Here is a 23417-nt window from a genome sequence, read left to right on the forward strand (position 1 = left end):
GCTGCTGTGCCAGAGATGGTGGCTGTGCTCTGGGTGGCTGCAGCACCAGCTGTTTTGCAACTTGCTGTGAAAGATAAGCCTTGCCCTGAAATTCTGCGGCCACATAAAAGCAACTCCCCACCCTTCGACTGGAGGTGGCTGGGCTGTAAGATCCGAATGTGGGAAGGCCTTTGCACTTCCCTTGTGCAGCAGCAGATAGCTTTGGATTTGTTACTGATAGTCATGGGAACATAAGAGGGTCTGAATTGAGTCAGGCCGAAGATTTATGTGCTCCACCCCCTGTCTTTACTCTCACAGTGCTTGGAGCATCAGAAGCCTCTTTGGGGTACTCTCCCAGTTTGACGAGTTTGCAGTTCAGTGACTAAGCTAGAGGTCATATCTGAGTCTTCTTGGTTTTTTAGCTGAGATAGGCTTTTCTTTCTGGAGTTTGTCCATTTGCAAATATTAAGCCTTATGTGAATTGGTTAGATAGTGGTGATATGTGCTAGGCAAACTGGGAACTTTCTTAAAATTTTGAGTGTCTTAGTTTCCAGCTAATGTGCACCTTGTAGGCTCAGGCAGGGTTTAAAAAATTCCAGTGCAAAAGGAAGTAATTCTAAATGTATAAGGAAGGTAAATGTCTGCCTTGGACTTCAAAACAAAAACTGAAGGACTGGTGTCTCCCATCCTGTATTGGTATAAGTGTGCAGTGAGTGCTAAAGTTGTCACAGTAAGTCCGGAGTGACGCTTGTCTGACTCGGGTTAGAATTTGACCCTCAGTTTGTAACCAAAGCCTTGAGTGGGTGTAAACCTCTTGTAAGCTGGCAGTCTTTCTGAGATGAGAGAAACTTGTTGATTAAATGAGCTGTATACAGCTGCCATGATGGGTTTCCCAAAGAAGAGTTGCCTCATGCGAGATGTATCATGTTGACAGTGACAGGGCCTGCTGATGGCCAAACACCACTTCAGTGACTGCACCAGCTTCTCTTGGTCCAGTCATCTAGGTAACAGCATGAGACCACCCTTTGCACCTTTGGTTTGTTATCATAAAGCATATGAAGGAATGTTGTTGCCACAGGTTCCAAGTTGGTAATACACTAGAGAATAAGTGATAAAACAGAGGCTATTCTGGACTTCATTTTCCAGCACTATTGCTGTATCTCAGAGGGTTGTTATGTTGACTTCTCCATTATAGAATACCTAACAATTTGGGCTGAAACAACTTCTTACTGGTTCTGGTGTTAGCAGATGCTGCAACTGCCTTTAGCTGTACCCAAGACAGACAGTTTTTCAAATGACAAACCCAGTGAGACACAGTGAGGTTTGTCACCTCTTTCAGAGTTGCATTGTCTTGCAGTGGTGTTGTCACCATCTATTCTACTTATATTCAGGGTTATACTAGAAACATTCTGGCAGAAGATCTTTCTTTTCCTAATTTTTTTATTACCTCTAAATTCCTGCTCTGTGAATTTAACCATCCACCCAATGATTGTGTATGTGGAGGGATTGTTCTGTTTATAGGTAGCTTTTGGAGCTTTCTGAGGAGTATTTTATGAGTGAAGCAGCAGAGCAAAAGAGTACCACATCTGTTTGCTTCAGTTACAGTTTTCCCACTTACAGTTTTGTCAGTGGAGAAGGTAGGGATCATTTCCCAAAGCCTCTTTTTCTACAGTCCAGTGGTTCCAAAAGAGAAGATGTAAGCCTGTGAAAACAGAAAGTTCCTTGACTTCGTGGTTATTGGAAGAAGTTTGAGATATGACTGAGTGTACTATAAAAGCTCGAAAGACAAATAAGAGAATCCACAGCCAAGTTATGGTCAAAAACCTAGCCTACGTCGGTGGATATACCATGATATTTGAATACTTGACCCATGAGGTTAAGTGCTCTGAGTTGGCAGTACTGTAATAACCATTTTTGTTGTGCTTTCTCTGCAACTTTTATCCATATCTGGTTTTGATTTTAAATGTTAATTGAATGAATCATGCTTGAATTAATCAAGTTCAGGAGATACTTGAGAGCCTGTCAAAAAAGAAGTGTGACAAAATGAAGGACAATAGTTGTAGTTGTAAACCTGTGTTTTCAGGGTTGTGATATTGAAAGGAGTTGTCTTGTTTGAATACAAACCTGATAAAAGGGTTTAAGGAAAATGTTTCCTTATTTTTACAAAATACTTGATTATAGATAAGGTTGGTGTACTTTTGACCCCATACACGGTAGTAATAATGTATGTGTTTTTCTGTCAGGATTGTGTTTGTTTACTCTTGGTCAAATTGAGGCTATTTTTTTCTTATATATATGGCAAGTTTTTACTTGTAAGAAAATCATCTCTTCAGATTATAAACAGTAGCTTTGGTAAATGTACCCATTACTTAAGGAAGAGAATACATGTGTGCTTGTCTAAACCTGTTAAAAAAAAATAAAATCCCAAATCCTCTAAAGTATTAGCAAATTTTCTAGCTGACTGTTGTAAACCTGCCAAAATTAGATTACACCTGCCTAAAAATGTCCTTTTAGTCAGGCATTTTCTATAACTTATGCTTGCTATTTCTACTGAAATATAAACCTTCCTGGCATAGATTGCTTCTTTTTATTTGTATGCTCTTTGTTTAGTGCTGCAAGTGGAGTAGCCATGGAGTACTAAAGGTAATATATAGTTACAAATGGTTTGTTTTGGTAGTAAGAAGTGTCAGGTAACTGTAGTGTAGCAGTTGTTTATATAGAGAGCAAATATAATACTGTGCTGCTACATCATGATTATTTAGAACTGTCTATGATGTAGAAATACATTAAATAGGGAGTAAATGAGTAATAAATGGGTGAGATGCAGAGAAGTGAAAGCGATGGTAAAGATGGATAACCTAAAATAGGAGGATGATCTTTATGTGTGTGGCCAAGACAAATGGTGTTTGTGTGTTAGGAATAGCATCACAAAACATCCCATAATGAACCAGCTACGCTGTAATCCATGCTTATTTGTTGTGTAACAGGTTTAAGGATTTAGCAGTGTGGCTCAAATTCTGCTCTTGGAGTTAAAGAGTCACAGTTATGTTGTGCTTCTCTGGTGGAAAATGTACTTGCTTCAGCATTGCCCTGAGGGGTGAAGGAGTATATTTCTATTTGCAGAATGGTAAAATGTGTGATACAAAGCAGCGTGCTCATGCTGGAGGAAAGTGAGTTTGAAAAGCTTTCAAATTATACTTACAGTCCCATGTGTTGGAAGAGACTAACTCCTGTAAGAAGAACATGTCACTGAAGTGAGCATCACCTCTAAGGATCTTACCCTTTAATTTGATGTTCTGCATAGCCTACTTTTTTCCAGTTGCTTGTTGAAATGGAGAGAGAAGTGCAGCACTTGAATTCTATTTCTCATTATGCTTCTTGTTTGTTATTAAATGCAAATGCATAACACTGGCTGGAAGTGTACGTTTCAAAAAGGCAGAGAAGCTCAGGTTAGTGATGTGATTTATGCCTTGTTAGCTTCTTTACTGGCTCAACTTTGCCATTTGTTTGATGAGCCTTTTGGTTAACTTAAGAGATGAACTCTGGGTAGGCAGAAGAAGGGGTTAGTTTACTTTAGGAGCTCATGGGAAAGAAGCTATTTCTCAACTTCTGTCTGTGCCTCTGATGAAAAGAGGGACTTTGACTCTTTGAAAAGGTGAATCTTGACTTTATAATGATAATTTACTCTTAGAAATTATTTGAAGTTGGAACATTTGGCACTGTTTAAAAGTACATAAAAGAACACATATAAAAGATCTCAAGTTCCCGCCTTGAGGAATGTACATACCAGTTAGAACATAGCAATATGTAGTACACATATTATGCATCTGGGGGAGAAAGCTACAAAACTGAGTAATAGATTTAATTTTAGAAAATAATTTTGAGTAATTTGTGGAAAATATAATTTGAGAATGAATGAAAATATAATGAATAACCAGTTTTAAATGCAGTGTCAGAGCACAAGGTCATAAGTAGGAAACTGATATAAAAGATGGATTAGGGAGGGTGAATCACTGCCCACACAAAAGAGAGTAGGGTGGAACGGTGTAGGTCCTTGAAGAAGAAGAATGGTGCTTGAACCTCACACGCGAGGCATTTCACATGGGTGTTGGCATCCTTTGATTTTTGGGACAGCAGCAGTTACTGAACAGACAGAGGGGAACAAGTTACAGGCTTGGAGCCTGGAGATGGTTCTGTTGTGACTGAGGATATGAAAACCTGAAGAGTGGGCATCTTCTGGGGAAGAGGACAGCAGGGGCAAGGAGGAGGCATGTGAATGTGTGCTGGAATGTCCTGGCAAACAACTGAGACTGTACTAATGAAGGAGCCCAAATGGAAGAGTTAGTCACGAAGGGCCCAAACAGGTTTGGGAGAGAGAAGGAAGTGAAAGTGCTCCTGGAAGAAGCAGAAGTGTTGGGGACAACTGAGAAAAGGGCTGGAGGGCAGACAGACAGATGGGGAAGAATGGGGAAAAGACAGGCCTTTAAAGTACATCTGTGGGGTGGCAGTGGACGGGAAGGGGGTGTGAGCCTGGCAGCTGGCCTCAGGTGGCCCAGAAGGAATGAGACGGGCTGAGGGCGCGGGTGTGGATAGCTGGGGTAGGAGGCATGGTGGTGACAGCGGTGGAGTGGAGCCAGGTCGGAGGGTGGCAGTGAGGAGGTGAGTGCACAGGAGTGAGTGGGTGGCACGGACAGGGACGTGGCACGGACAGGGACATGGGCTGTGGTGGAAGGTGCAGTGGCACGTGTGTGATGGGGGAGTGTTGAGGTCTCTGTTGTGAAGGGTGGTGAGAAGGGAGGGTGCTGGTCTGTGCGTGCGGTACATAGGCTCGTTTTTTTGAGAGCGGTAATAAAGTCTAATACTTTGTGATGCAAACAGATTGATGTTCTCGGTGTATGTAATTCATGTTCTTATCAATTCTTGCAGATTATAGTTGTAGTGTATGGAAAAAGAAGTAAACCAGCAACAGCCTGTGCAACAGAACTTTCTTCCTTTGCAGGCTTGCTTACTTGCTGTCCTGTGAGTGATAATTTCAGAGGTTTTGGGTTTTTTTGATGTAGTTGCTCAGCATTCGAGTGTTGAGGCTGTTAGGAGAGTATCTAAGTAGGAGCGGGGTTTGTTCCTTTACTTTTTTCCTGCTCTTAACTCTGCCTTCATGTACCAAAGGCGAGCAGTGAGCTCAGGAATGGGTTTGGAAATTGATGTCCACCCAGGCCCTTCTTTTTCACAGAGGATCTAATGCAGAATAATTTTCTGCATTTGGATAAATTTCTGTCTGTCTTTGGCCTTGTACACTGTAGGTGAAGGACTGGCCCAAAAGTTCCAAGTCTTCGATTAAATTGCAAGAAGAGAAGTACATGTATGGAGTAGTTCTGAACAGAGTTAATCGGGGTTCATCTTGTGATTCCACAATGTCCTGACCTGCCAAATTCTGAAGGATGCATTACGTTGTGCTGTTATGAGAGCAGAATTTACAGGGATGGTAAAATGTGCTTTGAAATTGTATTTATAAGGAGTAGATGGAATGTTTGTCTCTTTTAGGTGATGCACTGCAGCGATGTTCCACAGAGATAATTCAGCACTTGATACCAAAATAAGCCAGACCAACAGACAGCTGAAAGACTTGATTTCAGGTTTAGTTTCTTTTCTCCTGACTGGAAGGTTTGAAATCCAGAAAAAGTAATCTTGTGCTTTGTATTCATTGGACATACAAGACTAATCCTTTTTTCACTTTATGTTTAAAGAAGTAAATGAATGAAAAGTGGAGAAAAGTAGTTACTTCACTGTGCAAATCAACTCATGCTTTGTGGTTGTGCCACTTTTATTTTACTGGCTGTGGGTGTTTGCTTGTCTGTGATGGCAGGGACAGACCAGTACAAGATTCAGTGTATTTCAAAGTTGGATTTATCACATATATAATGGAAATGGCTTTTAATTATTATAACTGCAGAAAACTCTAAAATGAACTGTTGGAGTAATGAAGCAATAGCTGACATCTCATCTTTAAAACTACTGGTGAACTTAGGAACTTCTCATCCTCCTTTTAAACTGCTAGCAGTCACCCATCTTACTGCTATGTGTCAGATAAGCTCATCATCACAAATTAAATTTGTGGATGGAGTGATTTTCGGGGGTACTGTGTACTTTAGTGTAAATAAGGTGAAATGAACAAGGCACTGGCTATCCACAGATTAGCCCTCAGCACTGTCCTCTGCCACTTTAGCACTGGTGGTGTCATGGAGCCAAAGCTGTGTGTGATTTAAGCAGCACAGTAGGTCCTGAGTCTCAGCTGGTCTAGAGCAACCTGCAGCTTGGGTGGTGAGAGATCTGAAGTGCAGTGTCTTCGTCTGGGCCTGGGTATTGTCTGCATGCTTGGCATTCAGAAATGTTGCAGAGAATGGAAAAACTGTGATTGAAAGTCTTAATGAATTACCTGCTTAAGTTCTTAAGAAGTTTAAGAAAGCTTCCTAAAATAGAGCTTGTCCATGCTGTTTTGTGCTGTACAAGAGCTAACAGTGAAATACTTCATATACACACACACACACACACACCTCTACGCACACGCAAAAAAAAAAAAAGTAGCCCAACGTCTCTAAATGAGGTTTTGCCAGCTGTGTGTTTTGTGAATTTTGTGTTACTTCTCAGTGTTATCTCAGAAGGTAATGTTTAACAGAATGCTTTCATGGTTTATTGCATATGATTATTCCTCCTTGTATTTCAGGGCACAGTTCCTCTCCTTTTCCCCTCTGCCCTTTCTTGTCCCACTCCTTCTCCCCTCCCTCCAATTTTTTTTTGTTTTTCCCAACGCACTTTTTGCTTTCGTTTCACTGCTTTACAATTCCTTTTTAATACTGTGGAGGGGGAAGAAGTAAGCAAACAACTTGGTGTTACTTAAGAAATAATTTTTGTAACCATAAGACATTAGTAGTTAATCAAAGCACAGTGCTGCAATTCTAAGTCTATTAACAAGTTAACGCTTGGCAACACATCTATTTATAAGGTAATGATTTTACTGTTGCAGTTTGAGCAGTGGGATATATTAGGTATAAATGAAATTAATTTATTACCTTGAATTTCTTAATTCTTTACACAGCTTATCGTGCAGCAGTGGCCCATAGAAATAATATTTACCTTCCTTTGACCTAGTGAACACATGGCTGTAGCTAGTAAACTTGTTTGGTATTAAACATACAACTTTTTGCATTTGATGTCTACTATGGACAAGTTACAGCGCTGCATGAGTCTACTAAAGCACCGAAGTTTGTTCCTTTCTGGTGCAATTGTTAGTTGTGACAGAGTGGAATTTGGGCACTGAGGGCAAGGTTGCTTCGTGTAACTTTCACTGGGGTAGGAAATCAACAATTCAAAATGTTTACCTTTAATTATGCTCATGTTTTTCTTGCATTTAGGTCTTGATGTATGCAGCACAAAGGCATTCCAGTTTTAGTTAGCAGTACAGCTTCTGAATTGATACAAATTGATTTCATGGCACTGTGTGCACTTACGGCAGCTGAGGATGTGGTCTGTGTGTAGCTTGCATTGATGGGGCAAACAAAAGAGGCAGCAAGAAGGGGTGGGTATATGTCTGTGTGTGCCATTTACTGCACTCCTGCATTTTCTGCCAATTGATGATCCAGTCCCTGTTCTTCTATACAGATAAGGTAAAAATTGCAAAAATCCTAAGTATGTCCTTGTCATGACACTGCAAATAAAATAGATACTTCTAATTTTTTTTTACTGTTGTAAGATAGAAACTGAGCTCAGAACAGAGCTTATTGACAGAAAAATATCCTTCCCATACAGTTTGGAATCAACCCCCACACTGAAGATTTAAAATGGCCATGTTACAACTCCGTGTACATTGGTCTGCAGTAGAAACTCTAACAAGATCATTAAATATAAAAGCACTATTGGATGCTGGGAAAATACTGTGCTGCCCATATATATATGCATCTCTACAGACATGCATGAATAGCCAGCATCAATGCCATCGATTTGAATAAGGAGGTAATACACAGTATTGAGGTGACTTTGCTTGTAACTGACTTATTTTTTTTTTGTTTGAAACTATCAGAACTGTAAATGTTTCTTCAGCTTTAAAATCTTAGGTCTCCCTTGGTGGCTGTGGCCATATCGGAGAACATTAGTGTTACACTGAAGTAAAATGGAGGGGTTTTTGTTGTTATTGGGGGTTTTTCATTTTTTCTTTTTTTTTGGAGCCTAAGTTTGATGCTTATTTTCAGAATTAATGATATTGTTACAGCATGTCAAAATAAGAGCTTTTGACTTGCCAATATATATCATTAATGACCCTAGGAAAAGAAAAATCACATCTGCGCTGGTGCAGTTCTTGGCTCTTCTGGGGCTGATCAATAATCACATTGTGCATTCATTCCTGCTAGCCTCCCACCCTGTGAGGTCAACTTTAACTACTAGTCTTTACATTTCAGAAAAAGGGCATGGACTGCCTTATGCATTAGTAGTATCAATCTCAGTGTTTCCTTTGAGTCTTAATTTACTGTTGCCCATCAAAAAAATCAGTAACTTTGCTTTTAAAATTTATTTATCTGTAATTTTTCAGGAGAGCTTTTTCTCTTCTGCCTTCTGGTGCTGTGCTGAGAGGTCTGGGTAGAAACTGGACTCGGGATGCTGGGGTTTGCTATGGTTGTGCTATTTAAATGGATCCTCTCTTGATTGTATTGTAGCATCTGACAATGACAATGGGAGAACAACAGTTTCAGGGCCTCATGTCTGGATGGTAACGCAGCTGCTGCAATAAAGTCTTGTTATGGTTGACCAGTCACATTTGGACAGTTATTTCTAATTAGAAGTTCTTATTTACGTTGCATTAGAAAATAGTTTGAAACAAGCTGGTAGATGTTTGGGTGAAGTTAGTTCATTTTCTCCTCCTTGCTTTGAAAGATTAATGTTGCTTTTTGTTTTGTCCCACAGCCAGAATAAGTAGCCTGAAAAAAAAAAAAACCCTTGCTGTTAAAATAAGCTTTTTTTTTTTTTTTTTGTAAATATAATGTAATGGTCTCCAGAAATTGCTGTAAAATGAAGGATTATTGTGGGTAGTTTTGTCAGGGTTAGGCATCACCAATAGTTTTAAGTCTTGTGATGGCATTTTGTGATTTCTGCATTGTTGGGTTTTTTTCCATGAAAGTACTAGTGTTAGTGGTTCCCTTTTATTCATTTCTTCATATTAGGGGGAAATGTAGTTTGTTCATAATGGATTATTGATTGGTCTGCAAACAGCAGAAGCCCCAAGGCCTTGTCATCAATGGTACTTACTCTCCCAATAGTGAATGCATCACTTCATGCAGCCATTCTCAACCTCGGTCTGTGGAATATAAGCCCGTAATTGTTACTCTAGTGCAGCACAGTTTTTAGGGAGAGGAACTCTTCATTGTCATTATGGGATTTTCCCCCTCAATTTGTTCAAAGAATAGTCCCTTTGTTTTGGTAGCAAGATAAAGCTTGTCCTGGATGTTAATGATACATTTCAATTCATTGCTTAGAATACTACAGTGTAACTAGTAAAGTACATTTCTTTGTCTCTCTGAAGACAAACACGGCACAGTACACTAAAACACAAAGTATGTACTGAGTGGGTGACAGCTCCGTGTTTCTCAACATACCCTGTAGCAGTGTGAAAACAAACTCCCCCCCACCCAGCCTTGTCTCCTGAACTGATTCCCGAGGACCCACAAAAAAATCTGGGTTACAGAGGTTTTACTGACTTCATTTTGAGAACAATCACCTCGTTGCAAATGGAAACCTCCAGCTTTTTCAGCCTTAGTGTTTTTAACCTTTATTTCATGTATTTCTTCCTCTGTTAAGGGTGCGGCATCAGTTGGGAAAGGCCTGACTCTGCTTTCCTGGCTGCTGCTTGGAAGCCTGCTGCAAAATGTCATTAGCTCATGGAGGGAGAAAGACACAAAAACACATGATGTATTTGGAGAAGCTCAAAATAATATCTCAGGGTTCAGACAACAAACTTTGCAAATGGGAAGAGCTTCACCAGCTGCAGGGGAAGGCTGGTTGAAAATAATTAAACAAAACATCTTGCAAAATGCTGCCCCAAGGATTTTAAAAGCCTGAGCGGAAATAGATTAATAGAAGTTTCTTGTTTGTTTTCCCAGAAGCTTTTTATTTTTCTTTTTCAGTCCTGTGTCAATTTTGGCAGGCTTCAACAGACTTCAGGAGGTCTGTTATCAAGATTGCTACTTCTGATAACTGAATACATTTGGAAAATTTGCCAGTCTTCTGCAGTTGGCTGGGGATTTTTAGATAGGTTTTTACTGGGTTAGTTTGGGTTATTCTCAAAAAATCAATTCAGAACTATGCTGCCTTTACCTTTATGGGCTACAGAATGCCAGAATTTCCTGCAAATTCAGGTACAGGCTTACTGTTTGAAGATAAGCTCGTTCTTCTGTGCTGTGGTGCAGTCTGTGGTCCATGGTTTGGTGATATGGTCTCTAAGAGGCAATTGGGTAGGACTGGTGTGTGAATAAGGATGGCAGGATAGAGCCTTTACTCAGGGTGATGGACCAATGAGCCCCGTGGGATGTGGCTGTTCAGAAGAAGCCGCGTCCCCTCACAAAGTGAGGAGGAGGACGTGCAGGTAGAGCAAGGCTGGTGTGTGTGGAGGACAGTGTAGCCCAGAGTGAAGACATGGAGTGGGAGAAAGGTCTCTGGTTCAGTGAGCTCAAAGGCTGGTGGGGCAGCTGTAAAATGTTCTGTGTTTTATTCCCTCTCTTCTTGCACTTTGCTCTTCTCTGGCGTCTTTGCTCTGAATCGCAAAGCGGCAACCTGAGCCTTCTCAAATCTCCAGGTTGCTGTTCTTCAAAAACACAACTTCCTGAAATTCATCTAGATATTTACATGCTATGTCCTATCATTTCATCATCTGGAAGGAATTACAGTAAGATACTTTTCCACAAGATCATGCCTCCCATAGGTTTCCTTTTTTTTAAAGTCCTTGTTACTCTTGGCAGAGGAACATGGCAGTGTATGTTCAAACCTCTTGGAGATTAGAAGAGCGATTATTTCTCCAGTGCATTTATCTTTCAGCAGGGACTTGAAATGCACCCTGACTGAAAGCAGTTTGTTTTAAAAGATGCACTGTGCTATTCGAATAGGTCTATGTAGCTTCCCAAATTGTATTTTCTTCTCTAATACATACCGAGGAGTTTTCCCTTCTTGCCACTATAGGTCATGCAATATGATTTTAAAAATCATGTATAACTGAGGAGAAATTTAGAAGAAATGTATAATTTGCTTGTTCTGTGTTGGAACAGGAATAATTTTGTGTGTTTTTCTCTGTCTGCACTGCACAGCATATTTATATGTAAGAAATGAATTTGCAATTACTTCCACAGCCTCGCTGGGAAAGCTGTGGATGATCATGGACAAGATGCTGGGGCTCTGTGGTGAGAGCAAGTCACTTTGGTCAAATGTGCTTTCTCTGGAAGGAAACAACTCTATCCAAGTTAGTTTTAAAAACCAGAGGAGTTTTAATGCCTAAATGTTTGAAATAGAGTAGATTTTGACAAGTACTTGCTTTAAGTAGGAAAGCTTGTCTTCCCTTTGGAGGCACCAAGGCAATAAAAAAAAGTTTGTTTGTATTTGTTCCCATGTGGGTCAAGGCAAAGAATCTAGTGAGGCAATGGTGCAGGAAGAAACCTTATTGCTAAAATATTTGACTGTGCAAAGGCATTTATTCCTCAGACCACCACCCCTCCTGGTTTTGGGTCTTTGTCCATGTTTCTCTTCAGTCTTGCTTTATATACCAAACTCACAAGTAAACAGTGACGATAAGTGTACTTTAAAGGGGCTGAAAATGCATCATGGATACTGGCCAGCTGTTTCTCACACAAACTGCTGATTCCTAGCTCAACAAAATAAACTAAATGTAGTTCTACGCTCCTTAGAGTATCACAGCTCCCCCAAGTAGCTGGATGGCATTTGGCATTAAAACACACAGAGTATTTTTAAAGGCTGCATATTAATTTATGGCTTACATTCACTTGTTTTCTTGTGGCCTCTCTGCTGGTGAGGATTTCTGTGCTGTGACAAGCTGGGAGGAATCTGCAGGCTGGGTGTGACTCTGCTGTGAATTCTGTATGATGAGACAGTGCTATGGAACTGCAGGGTGGGCTTGGACCAAAGCAGTGAAAGGCTGCTGGTTACCACCTGAAATTACTGAGAGGTGAAACACTTTCAGTGGCCTGAGGGTAGCTGGAGGTGGCTTCATTCCATGCATGTGCTGATAAAGAATTATTTCAGAATACTTTAAAATTTGGAATTATTTCAAAACACAGATATTTTTATCATCACAGTCGACCAGAAAGAAACAAAGATAACTATGGCAAAATTTTATTCCTAATGAAAGAGTAACTGGTACTGTTTGATTTACCAGTTGACATCTTCCATTCATTGGGCCGTCTTTGATGTTTAGTAATTAATCCTGAGGTAAAAATTGACAGAATATTATTTCCTATTTTTAGGATTCTTTACAGGTGTTTTTTCCTTTATTTTGTAAGTTCAGTCTTCTAATTTGAAACTTTTTTTCGAAGTTGTAATTTTATTTACTACTTTTCAATGAACCAACTTTGCTATTCTGCAAAGGGACCTCTCTGGAAGAATTACTTTTAAGTAGCCACTAAGATGATATGAGATGGAGGAGTGAGTTGTTTATGTATTTTACCAAAGCGAAAGATTGATCTCCATGTAAAGCAAGTTCAGATTGGGTGGACACCCTTCATTCCTCTAGAATTTTGTCTGGAATATCAGACTTGAAATTTTGTGAGTCTTACATGTGCATGAATTTGAATAATTTAAGTCTAGGAATACTTTATTTCAACTTTTAAAGTCACAGATTGCAGTGCATTGGGCAAGATAAAGTAAAAAAGATGAAAAAAAAATTCTCAGATTGTTTTTGTGAAGACAGTAACACTTCCATTAAGTATTTTAGACTAATAAAATTATTCAGTAGTTTTCAAGTCTGACATTTTTCCCCCTCAGGCCTAATTTAATACGGGACTACAGGGATCTCCTGTGAGTGGCTAATACCCTTCTTATAAGTAATGCTTTCTTCATAGCCTCATTTTCATAACTAAGTTTCATTAATGAAAATGCTATAAATAATTAAAGTGAAATATGTCAAGACTAAGCCCAGGGAATCTGTGGCCAAGTAAACAAAGGGACTCTGAAGCTTTGGATCTACATGTTCTTGGACTGCTGCATACAGCATTCTTGTCTAAGCTTGGCTCTTAAAGCTCTTTTGAACTTTCAGACAGGAAACACTGCAGAAAGTTGTGTTAAAATGGACCCTACATTTTAAAATAAAAAGTCGTTAGTCTAAAAATCAGCCTACCAATAGAAGCAGTATTCTCACTGGTGTAAGATGTAGAAAACTAAGAATGTAGAAAACATTGTATAAAATACATTATTTTTTTCCCCCCAAAGCTTTATTTATCTATTTTTTTTTTAATTTTTGAAATGGTATGGGACATGTCAGAAGAAACTGTTGCTTGCATTTAGTGCAGTATACTTGAACAAGAGCCTGGTGTTTCTTTTTATGCTCTAATGACTTTTAGGCTAAATCTTTGATTATAAGACAATATAGGTTGTTACTTGGCAGTTTTAGATTGTGGGTCACATAAATAAGAGGTTACTTGAAGTTGTTTCATCCACTGATGGGCAATATAAACTGGTTGTTTCATCCACTGATGGGCAATATAAACTGGTATTTTCTTTTTGGTGTGTTTGTACCTTCTAGTGCAGCGACAATTTCAGTGGCTGATATCCTTTATTCACCCAGTAAGCCTCTTCTGAGGCTGTCCCTCAGTTTGATTTTAAATGACTAATTTCAAAGATTAGTTTTGATTCTGTAGTTTGTAAACTTCGTGCTCATATAGACTTGTGAATTTGAGATGTCTTATTTTTTTAATAATTAAAAAGGGCTTCATTCAAGAAATGAAATTGCTTTTGTAACTCATCCCTTAAATGTTATTGTCAGCTCTCTGAGGACAAGGTAGTTTGGGTTTGATGCTGTTTGAGAACTCCTAACATGCTAAATGGATACTAGATATGCAGAAAATCCAGCCCAGAAATGAATGTCTTGTAGCAAATAAGAGGGCTGGATTAAATTAAGTGTAATGAAGTTCTTCTGTAGCCCATAACTGAGACGAGCATTGCGACAGTCTTGCTTTTTGTTTAGCTCATACTGGTGATGTGGTTGGACTACTTATTTACGTATTGAAGAGACTCTGAGGTGAATACAGTGAGAAATCTTAAAATTTGCAGCTGTAGATCTGCAGCTCTTTGTTGAGTCATAGATGTCAAGTGATGAATGTGGGAATATATGGTCTCGTTAGTGCTCTGCATATTTTTAGCTACATTTTAAGAAGCTGATGTTTTCTTAATGTGGCAATAGATCGGTTCTTTTCATTAGAGAATGCTGTCTGTGTTCTTTGATCTTAGTCATGTGGTGTTTGTAGTCCTTAATGAGGATAGGAGGGGGGCAAGATTTTGTTTTACAGGGTAGTAATTGGAAGAGAAACAGCCTGTGTGGATTTTGATCATTTTTTGCTGTGTACAAGGTGCTGGTGTGTTTGATCTTACACTAAGATACTGACCCTTGCATTTATTCATGAAAAAATACAAAACTATTTAAACTTTGATTAATCTGGTCTGCTAATCAGAGTTTTTTCTTGTTTTGTTTGTTTGCTTATGGTTAAAATTCTGTTTCATTGAGGTGGGTGATGGTGTCATTTCCTGTGCGTCATGTTGACATAAATCACTCAGATTTGAGGTAATTTGAGAGCTGCGTTATCAGTTTGCTTTGTTAGTTTGAGACTAAAATTTTTTCTTGGAGGGTTTTTGTAGTTCACTGTCCAGCAGGAAATAACTTTTAGTTTTCATGAATGCTTTGTCAGGCTCTGCATTCTTGTTTGCTCTGTAATCAAAGTACTGAGCGTCCTCAGCCTTTGCGCCTTTCTGTGCCTGCCACTTCAAGCACAGCCGAGCTGTCTGAGACACAAAGTAATGCAGTTGCCAGCAGGAATATGATACTTGCTAAAGTCTCTAGGAAAGCCTTTTATCTTTGGCAAGTACGTTTTTTACATGAAATTACACATGATGGTAAAGCCACAGATTTAAAGTGTAATAACCCCCACAAGAAATGTTTTCCTCATTTATGGTGTATTTTTAGCCACTTCTGCCTGGTTTTAAAACAAAAAGTATTTTTAAAGTTTGCACTTCGTTCAAGACACTGATGTCAGGGTATGGAAATGAGTATTTGCTCTTTTATGGATTTTACTTATTTGGTAATTGTGCTTGTCATTGAAGTCTAGAATATCAACAAAAAAAGAAACTACTGCTTCTTGGTGCAATAGATTGTCATATGGTGTGCTTCTGAGTGCGGAGTGAGTGATGGAAGCCGTTGAATCCAAAACATGAATAGGTTTGAATATATTTAAGAATCTGTACATTTGTATGATTTTGTTCTTGTTTCAGGTGATCTATGCCATCTACTTGCAGAGCACGCAGAAATAAATCGGTGCTGTGGAGTCTGCAGAGCAGCTGAAAGGAGAAACGTTACCCTGAGAATGAAGCAATAAAACACCTCTCCGCAGAGCCGTATGATTGAAAACGCGGTTCAGCCCTCCTCTGCTGCCGGACATGCTTTTGTACTCCTGCCCCGCTTACCCGCTGTTGCAGTAATACAGATGGATCGTAGCAGAGAGGCAGAAATGGAGTTACGGAGATCCTCCAGCCCTGGCAAGCTAAGCAAGAACGACATGGATGCTGACAAGACCATGTGCCACAGCTGTTGCATCTGCGGCAAAAGTTTCCCTTTTCAGAGCTCCCTGTCGCAGCACATGAGGAAGCACACAGGTGAGAAGCCCTACAAATGCCCTTACTGCGATCACAGAGCTTCCCAAAAGGGCAACCTGAAGATCCACATCCGCAGTCACAGGACAGGCACTTTAAGTCAGGGGCACGAGGCAGAGATGGGAGAGGCACAGCTGGGGGAGATGGGTGTTTCAGAGGGTCTTGGTGGGTGCACCAGCCCCACTAAAAGTACATCTGCCTGCAACAAAATCTTGAATGGTACCACTCAGGTCGATAACAGCAAGATCTTGTTGAGAAGCAGCAAGAAGGAGGTCACAGAGATGGCACCAGCCGAGGAGGATGGCAAGCTGACCTCTTACCAGTGCACCTTCTGCAAAAACAAATTCGAAAGGAAGAAGGACCTGGAGCAGCACCTGCAGCAGGTCCACAAACCGTTCAAGTGCAGGCTGTGCAGCTACATGACCCTGAGGGAGGAGACGCTGTTAAACCATATAGAGAAAGACCATATAACAGCTCAGGTCCCCAATGGGGAGACCTACACTGAGAACTGCAAGAGCGAGCTGAATGCGGGTGAGTTCCCATGCGAAGTCTGTGGTCAGACCTTTAGTCAAACCTGGTTCTTGAAAGCTCACATGAAAAAGCACAGGGGCTCATTTGATCACGGGTGCCATATTTGCGGCAGGAGATTCAAAGAGCCCTGGTTTCTCAAAAACCACATGAAGTCGCATGGCCCCAGGTCTGGGAGCAAAAACAAACCAAAAAATGATTTGGAGCTGATTGCCACTATCAATGATGTGATACAAGAGGAGACAATTGTGACAGGCCTATCTCTGTATGAAGTTTGCACCAAGTGTGGAAATCTGTTTACAAATATGGAAAGCCTGAAAGTGCATAATGCTGTTCACTACCGCGTGCAGCCGGGCAGCACTGGGGATAAAACTGAGGGCTTGGCTGATGGGAGCCTGAACTCCTCGGTAACCAAGCAGTTTTTCTTGCAGTGTCTCAATCTACTGCCATCTGTAGGGCTGGATAGAGTTACGAGAGGACAGGCTGGGAAAAGAGTAGCTGAGCTGGATCCGGTCAGTAGCTACCAAGCTTGGCAGCTGGCCACCAAAGGGAAAGTAGTAGAGCCCTCAGAGTATGTGAAGTATGTGGGATGGGATGAGGCCCTGGCAGATGCAGATGTGACTTATGACAAGGATAAGAGGGAGTATATCCTTGTCAACCAGGAGAAGCGCAAGCGAGACCAGGACTCACCCAGCAACCCCAAGAAGAAGAGCTGCACTGGTGGACGCCTGGAGAAAACCAGCAATGTCCCAGCAGGGGAGAGCTGCCCGCTTGCCCCAGCGGATCTGGACTATCGCCCTGCGTCCCGGCAGAGCCGGCGGGCCGCCCAGAACAAGTCCACAGAGTGCTTTGAGTGCGGGAAGATCTTCCGCACCTACCACCAAATGGTGCTGCACTCGCGGGTGCACCGCAAGGAACGCAGGAGCTGCGGTGACGGCGGGACGGCCGCCCAGCCGGACCGCTACGGCTCCAGCAGCGAGGAAGGGGACTCGGGCTCTGTCAGCGGGCCCAGCACCCCTGGCTCTGCATCCGCCCCAGAGGACTCGGCCACCTCTGGCTTGGGAGAGGAGGGGGCTGAGGAAAGCTCGGAGGAAGGAGCAGCCAACCCCTTGCTAGGTAAGATCGCTCCCAGCTTTGCCCTAGTCATTGTTGCTGGTCCCTGTGTCTCCTGGTCTGGGACACAGCGATGACCAGAGGGAGAAATACGTGAAAGCATGTGAGAGATTTTAAAGGTCCTGTGCCTGCTTGTCTCAGTGTGGCAGCTCATTTATGGTGCAGGTAATAAAAGCGAGATGACGTTTTTGTAATGTGCTGGTGAACTCATATTTTGATGAAGGACACCTGAGAAGTATATTAGTTGCCTATAGCAACACTGTAGGATAGGATAATGTTTTCCCTGGATATCTTGGGGGCTGTTTTTCTACAATTCATGGTTGTCCTGTGCAGTGTTCTGCCTGCAGTGTACAGGTGTAGCCTGCGTAGCATAGCCCCAAAGCACATAAACTTGTTAAGTGCCAGCGTGAGAGGAGTCTCTCTCCTCTTCTCCGCTTCACTTCCCAAATTGTGTTTATAACTCCAAAGGCTATAATTAATCTCTCTGGATTAAAGCGGTCCTTTGAGCCCAATGCTACTAAATGGAACAAATTATTCTCCAAATAGCAGCAAAGTAAATATTTAAAAGAACACCATTAAGCACTTTCGTATCTTTTTTTTTTAATCCTTTATTTTTGTTGTTCACCATGCTTTGTTTATAATACCCTTTTAGAAATGTGAGATTAACCATTCTTTCCTTACTAACCCTTCTGCTGGTTTTTGTTTGTTTTCTGTTTGGTGAACAAAAACGGTTTCCTCTCATTTTCATTCCTTTTGTTGTGAAGAACATAGTTATCTATAGAGTTAAACTCATTTTCAAGACCATCGTGGATGAAGTAATCTGCACCATTGTGGAAGAGAGTGGGTTTATTCAATTACCTTACTCTTTCAGGATATTATATAATGTTGCCTTTTCTCCTGGCTTCAGACCCACAGCAACAAAGCAACATTTTCAAGAATTGTGAATTGTTACATGTTTTTCATAAATTTTTGAAGCAGTGTTGGATATATTCAAATTAATCCAAGAACACCAATTTTTTAATGCCTTTTCCCATTTTCATAAATAAACTCCAAAAATCTAGTGACAAGCTAGATTCTTACAGATTCTTAAATATTTGCAGTGTAACTACTTGCATGTTTAAAAGACTGAGAATTTGGCTTTCCCAACTGCTCTTGGATTCTTGAACACTTAAATTTCTTTATCAGCACATGCCTGTTTTGTGTGCAAGTCCATCAGCTGCCACCTTGGTACAGCTGACACAAGGTGTGGCGATAAAATTGCAGCTTTGTCTAGAGCGAAATGAGGCTGCCATGTTTCACCAGTGTAATGTACAGTGCTGCGATCAGAACTGCTGTGATGGAAAACCATCTCTCTGGAGGTGGGTTGAAAACATTGCGTCTTTGTATGATGTTCAAATAGGAAAACTGTTCCTACATGCTCTCCATATTTTATTTCCAACAAGAGGAATTGTCTCACATCTTTGCCTGTTCTACTTCTTGCCTCAGCTCAGGCTTTGAGCCCTTGTTGCAGGGGTAGAAGGGGAGAGTTAGTCACACAGCACTTTGGTCTCATAGGAATTAAAGTTACTGGCTTAACTGATGCCAGCAACTGGAAACTCACTTCTTTTGGGTACCAAATTGATCCCTGTTTGCTTTAACGGTAAAGAAGCAGCAAACTGGTGGGCCTGAATAAAGGCACATTTTGGAAAAGGGGTATATTTGCAATGATGGGCTGGAAGGATGGCTGCTGCGTTTTGTATTTGCTAACATCACAGTTGAAGAGCTAATCAAGTATTTAATTGGCTAATGGGAGACGTTTCAGTGCAAGAGAAATGTTACCTATTAATAGGTTATTTAACTCAAATCACTGTCTCAATGAAGGGAACAATTTTTACAAGTGACAGGGTTTTTTTTAATTTGAAAGAAAGTTTAAGGTTTTTTGCCTATCTCTTTTGTTACATTTAAAAGGAGTTTCCATAAGAAAATGTTCAGGACTAAAATTGCCCAATTGTCTCTTTTTTTGGTGTGCAGGTTTATTGGCACTGCCCTGGTATTGTGTTCTAAGGAACAAGGTCCTTCTGTCCAGCAAGCTGTGGGATTAATTTTACTCTTTTCAGATTCTGCTGTAACTCAAAGAGGTTTTTTTCCTCCTCCCCTATGCACAATAACTTAAGGTATATGGAATATAGGCCGGATTCTGCCCTCATGTATGTGCCTGCAAAAATGAGGTGTTCTGGTATGGCCTTGAAGCACATTTTGTTCTAGAACTGCTGTAGTTTGCTGTCCTTTGCTGCAGCTTTTTTTAGTTACTCTTCCAGGTGAAGATTTTCTATCAAGAATAGAGCCCCGTGGATAGGCTTCCTTCCCAGTAGAAGCAGACAAGCAGGGCTCTCAGTTTCCTGTTTGTGAAATTATTTCTACAGCATTATTTTTACTCGGGCTGTAATTAGGAAAATCTTGCACTACTCATAAGTTTATATAAAATCTGTTGGGTTTTTTTGTTTTTTTACTTTCCTATCTTTACTCTTCCTTTCCCCCTTTGACACATTACTATGTTATCCTGTGTCAGAAAAGGGCCTTGAGACTGCCAAGTATTGAATGTTGTGGCCTTGACTCAGCTGAAAGTATTTATTTGTGCATTTAATTCTTAATAATCAGAGGAGTGCTGTTGACACACAGTGTCTTGCAGCAGGGTAGGTGGCAGGGCACCTCTGTGGTCACTTTGGGCCAGCAGGTGTAGGGGCTGAGGGTGGCAGGAGCAGGGAAGTATTGACAGGGCTCACTGGGAGAAGAGCAAGAATTGGGGTTGAGAGCCTCCAGGGCAGGACTCCTTTGATCTTAACAAGTCTGTGATTTGCCCCTGCTGCCTTTGTCAGGTAACATCAGGGTTTCTCAGGCACTGAGATGTAGTGTTGCAAACCCAGTTTATCAGCTGTCGGGGGTAAAGTGGCTGACTGCAAAGTGTACTTCATCTGGTTGGAGGGAGGGTGAAAATGAGTTTTCTAGAGTTACACATAGTGTACTGTGTGATACCTGTCATGCAGAGATCAGGCATGAAGTGTTTTTGCTTTGTGTAACAGCCGTGTGGGAAGAAGTGGCTCAGAGCACGTTTGCTTTGTTGATATCAGACTTTGAATATTTTGGAGGTGTTCCTGCCCCATACGATTCTTCATTTTTATTTATCATTCAAGCCACTTGCAAACTGTACCTGAATGTTCACCAAGTTGCATCCAAAGCTGTGTGAACTGTCTGAAGGTTGTTGCTCACCTCTTCCCCAAATTGAGGTTTTTGGTTGGGATTTTTTCATTATTTTCATTTTCCCTGGAAAGATCCCCAGAGATGTGACTTAGAGAGTAGAGAGGGATTATATATGTGAGGATAAAAGTGAAAGGAAAACACTATTTTTATAATCTTTCAGCCTCTCACCTAAAATGTAGTTTTAGATATATCAAAGTAATTTGGTGGTTAGTATTTTTAAGGCATGAGCCCCTTCATTTACCATGGTGGTTTTAGCAATGCAGGTGTTTGGGTTTGTTACTTTAAGGTCTATGTCAGTTCTGAAATGAAGAAGGAAGAATAATTTTTGAGGCTGTGACTGCTCTTGGCAGGTGGAAAGATGAGGAAAAGAAGTGAAAAGAATTTAAATACTTGGTTCTTGTGATGCATGGAGTAAAACCCCAGACTTGATATAACCCAGCCAGTGAGGAAGAGCCATGAAGGTGGTTCTTCCTCCTGCATGTAAATGTCAGTCTGGGGTAGAAATAAATGTTAAAATTCATCTAGGAGGGGAAAACAAAGAAAAAGCAAAGGAGCGTTGTGTAGGAATAAAGGAGAGGAATGCTACTTCTAGCATGGCCATGTCAGGGAAGGACATCAGGGAAAGGAGAGGATGTATCACCTCGGAATGCTGCTTCCAGTGAAAACCATCTTGTCTATTCTATTTCCATTATCTCCTGCCTCCTCTCTCTGTTCTCTTTGCCTTTTTTTCCCTTCTGTCAGACTCCTGATTTTTTGAGATGCTTTAAGGAGAGACTGATTCACTTGTATTGCACACATGTTTCTGCTACACTGGCAGTGTAGGAAGGGGCTGGCAGCGAGTGGGGACTGTTGTGCTGGGCCCTGTACCGATACTGCTTTCTGCCCAAGAAGCTCATGACCTGGCTGAGGGGGACACAAGACTGTGCAGAATGTAAAAAAAAAACCCCATCAAACAGTGAATACAAAACAGTGGTTTTGTGGCTTGTGTCAGGAATCACTGGTGGTGTGGTGGGACCTTCTTAGAACATGAGCACTGTGAAGGATTGGGATGAGATGGGAGTTAGGTGCAGGGTGGACAGAAAGGAGAATGGGGGAAGGCAGAGAGAGAAGCAGGACCTTGGTGAAGGGAGCTGTGGAGTGATGAGGTTTCAAGGGCATGGGGGGCTGAAGGGAGGTGTGCAATGGCACTGGATTCAAACCCTCCAAGGCAGTGCCAGCATGCTGGGTGGCTTGCACTGGAGCTGCAAAGGCTCATGATGTGCTGTGCTCGGGTGGGTAACTCCAAGAGGATTTCCATGTGAAAACCAGAAGATGTGGACCTCTTCCTTTGTGTTTGTTACATTTCAAAAACTCTCAGAAGAGCATGGCCAGAGACTGATTTAATATAGTAAACTGGAGAAGAGACAGCTGCCTATGAAAGCTTATACAGTCTTGGGGATGTAACACGTACCATTTATCCCAGGCCTGTTATATGAAAATTGTATATGTAAACTGGAATGCTTGAATAGAAACATAACATTAGCAAGCTCTGAGGAAGAAGAGTAGAGGAGATTTATGAAGCACAAATTTGGACTTTGGCTCAGATATGAATTATAACAACTCCAAGAGCTGGAACTTTATTGAAAAGTGCATCTTTTCAGAAGTCTTTTGATGTAAAATAATTCAAAAGTAAAAGTTGTTTTGAGTTGCTTTAATACTTTAGTAAAGCAGCAAGGCTGTAATTTTTGGGAGGAAAGTAACAGTAAGAATTAAACAGCTAAGCAAATGAAATTAGAAAAATAAAAACGTGTAGTAATTCCAGAAAACAGAGCTATTTCTAGTAGATGTTTTCTGTTGCTAGCATGAGTGTATGGAACAGCTGCCAGTGTCCAGTACCAGGACTTCATTGTTCTTACATGAAAGAGTGTTTCTCTGTGTGCAGGGGGAGGTCTCTCCACTACATAAAAATCAAACATTTTTACTACATATCGTGATTAATTACACTTCAGATGCTTCTCATGCCAGACTCTCACTTACTGTAAATCCCACAGTATTATGCTGCTAAAGGCAGTGCTCTTGGGGCATTTTACACTAAATGGTATCTTGCTCTGTATGTACAGTCTTAAGCATGTTTAAGTTTTTTAGCATATTTAGTTTGCTGAAGAAGCATATAATGAACTGGAGAATGTTTCTCTGCTGGACAATTGGTAACTATTGCCCCAGGCTTCCAAGAAATAAGGCAGTTTCAAGAAGGAACAGTGTCTCAGAACTGTGAAGATAAGAGTGTTATGCTGTGATTACACATTTACCAGTTAATTTGGGCATTGCTGAGGGGTGGTTGTTGCAATAGGGAACCCTTTCAGCTTTACAACTCAAACTAATTGTTTGGATTCTTAACTCCAGTGAGATCAATGAAACTCTGGAACTTGGAATTATAAGCAAATTGATGATTCAAATGATAGGGGAAATTGGGAAGAGGCACGGATCCTGTACTTGCAGGAGATCCATTAGATATTGGTTGGGGCTTAGCAGAGTTCATCTGTTCCTTAAAGCAGATTTGGACTAGATTTGTTACCTAGTTTGAACACATCTAATAATAGCATTTAGAAATTTCATATCTACCTTGCTGTGATGCATATAGTCCAATCCTGATGCCTCTTAGCAAAGCCATGTGCAGT

At 40.9% G+C, this 23417-nt stretch overlaps 1 protein-coding gene across 2 annotated transcripts in view; it reads left to right on the forward strand.

Annotated features, from left to right (window-relative positions):
* ZNF516 (zinc finger protein 516) overlaps positions 1 to 23417 on the forward strand; it is a 101057-nt gene that overhangs the window by 26036 nt on the left and 51604 nt on the right. For both annotated transcript variants that reach the window (XM_033074496.1, XM_033074505.1), the window contains exon 2: positions 15505 to 17526. In XM_033074496.1, coding sequence (XP_032930387.1) covers positions 15630 to 17526 — 1897 coding nt within the window. In that variant the 5' untranslated portion in view covers positions 15505 to 15629. The remainder of the gene's footprint in view (positions 1 to 15504; positions 17527 to 23417) is intronic.

This window comes from Catharus ustulatus, chromosome 1 (genome assembly GCF_009819885.2).
Source record: "Catharus ustulatus isolate bCatUst1 chromosome 1, bCatUst1.pri.v2, whole genome shotgun sequence".
NCBI lineage: Eukaryota > Metazoa > Chordata > Aves > Passeriformes > Turdidae > Catharus > Catharus ustulatus.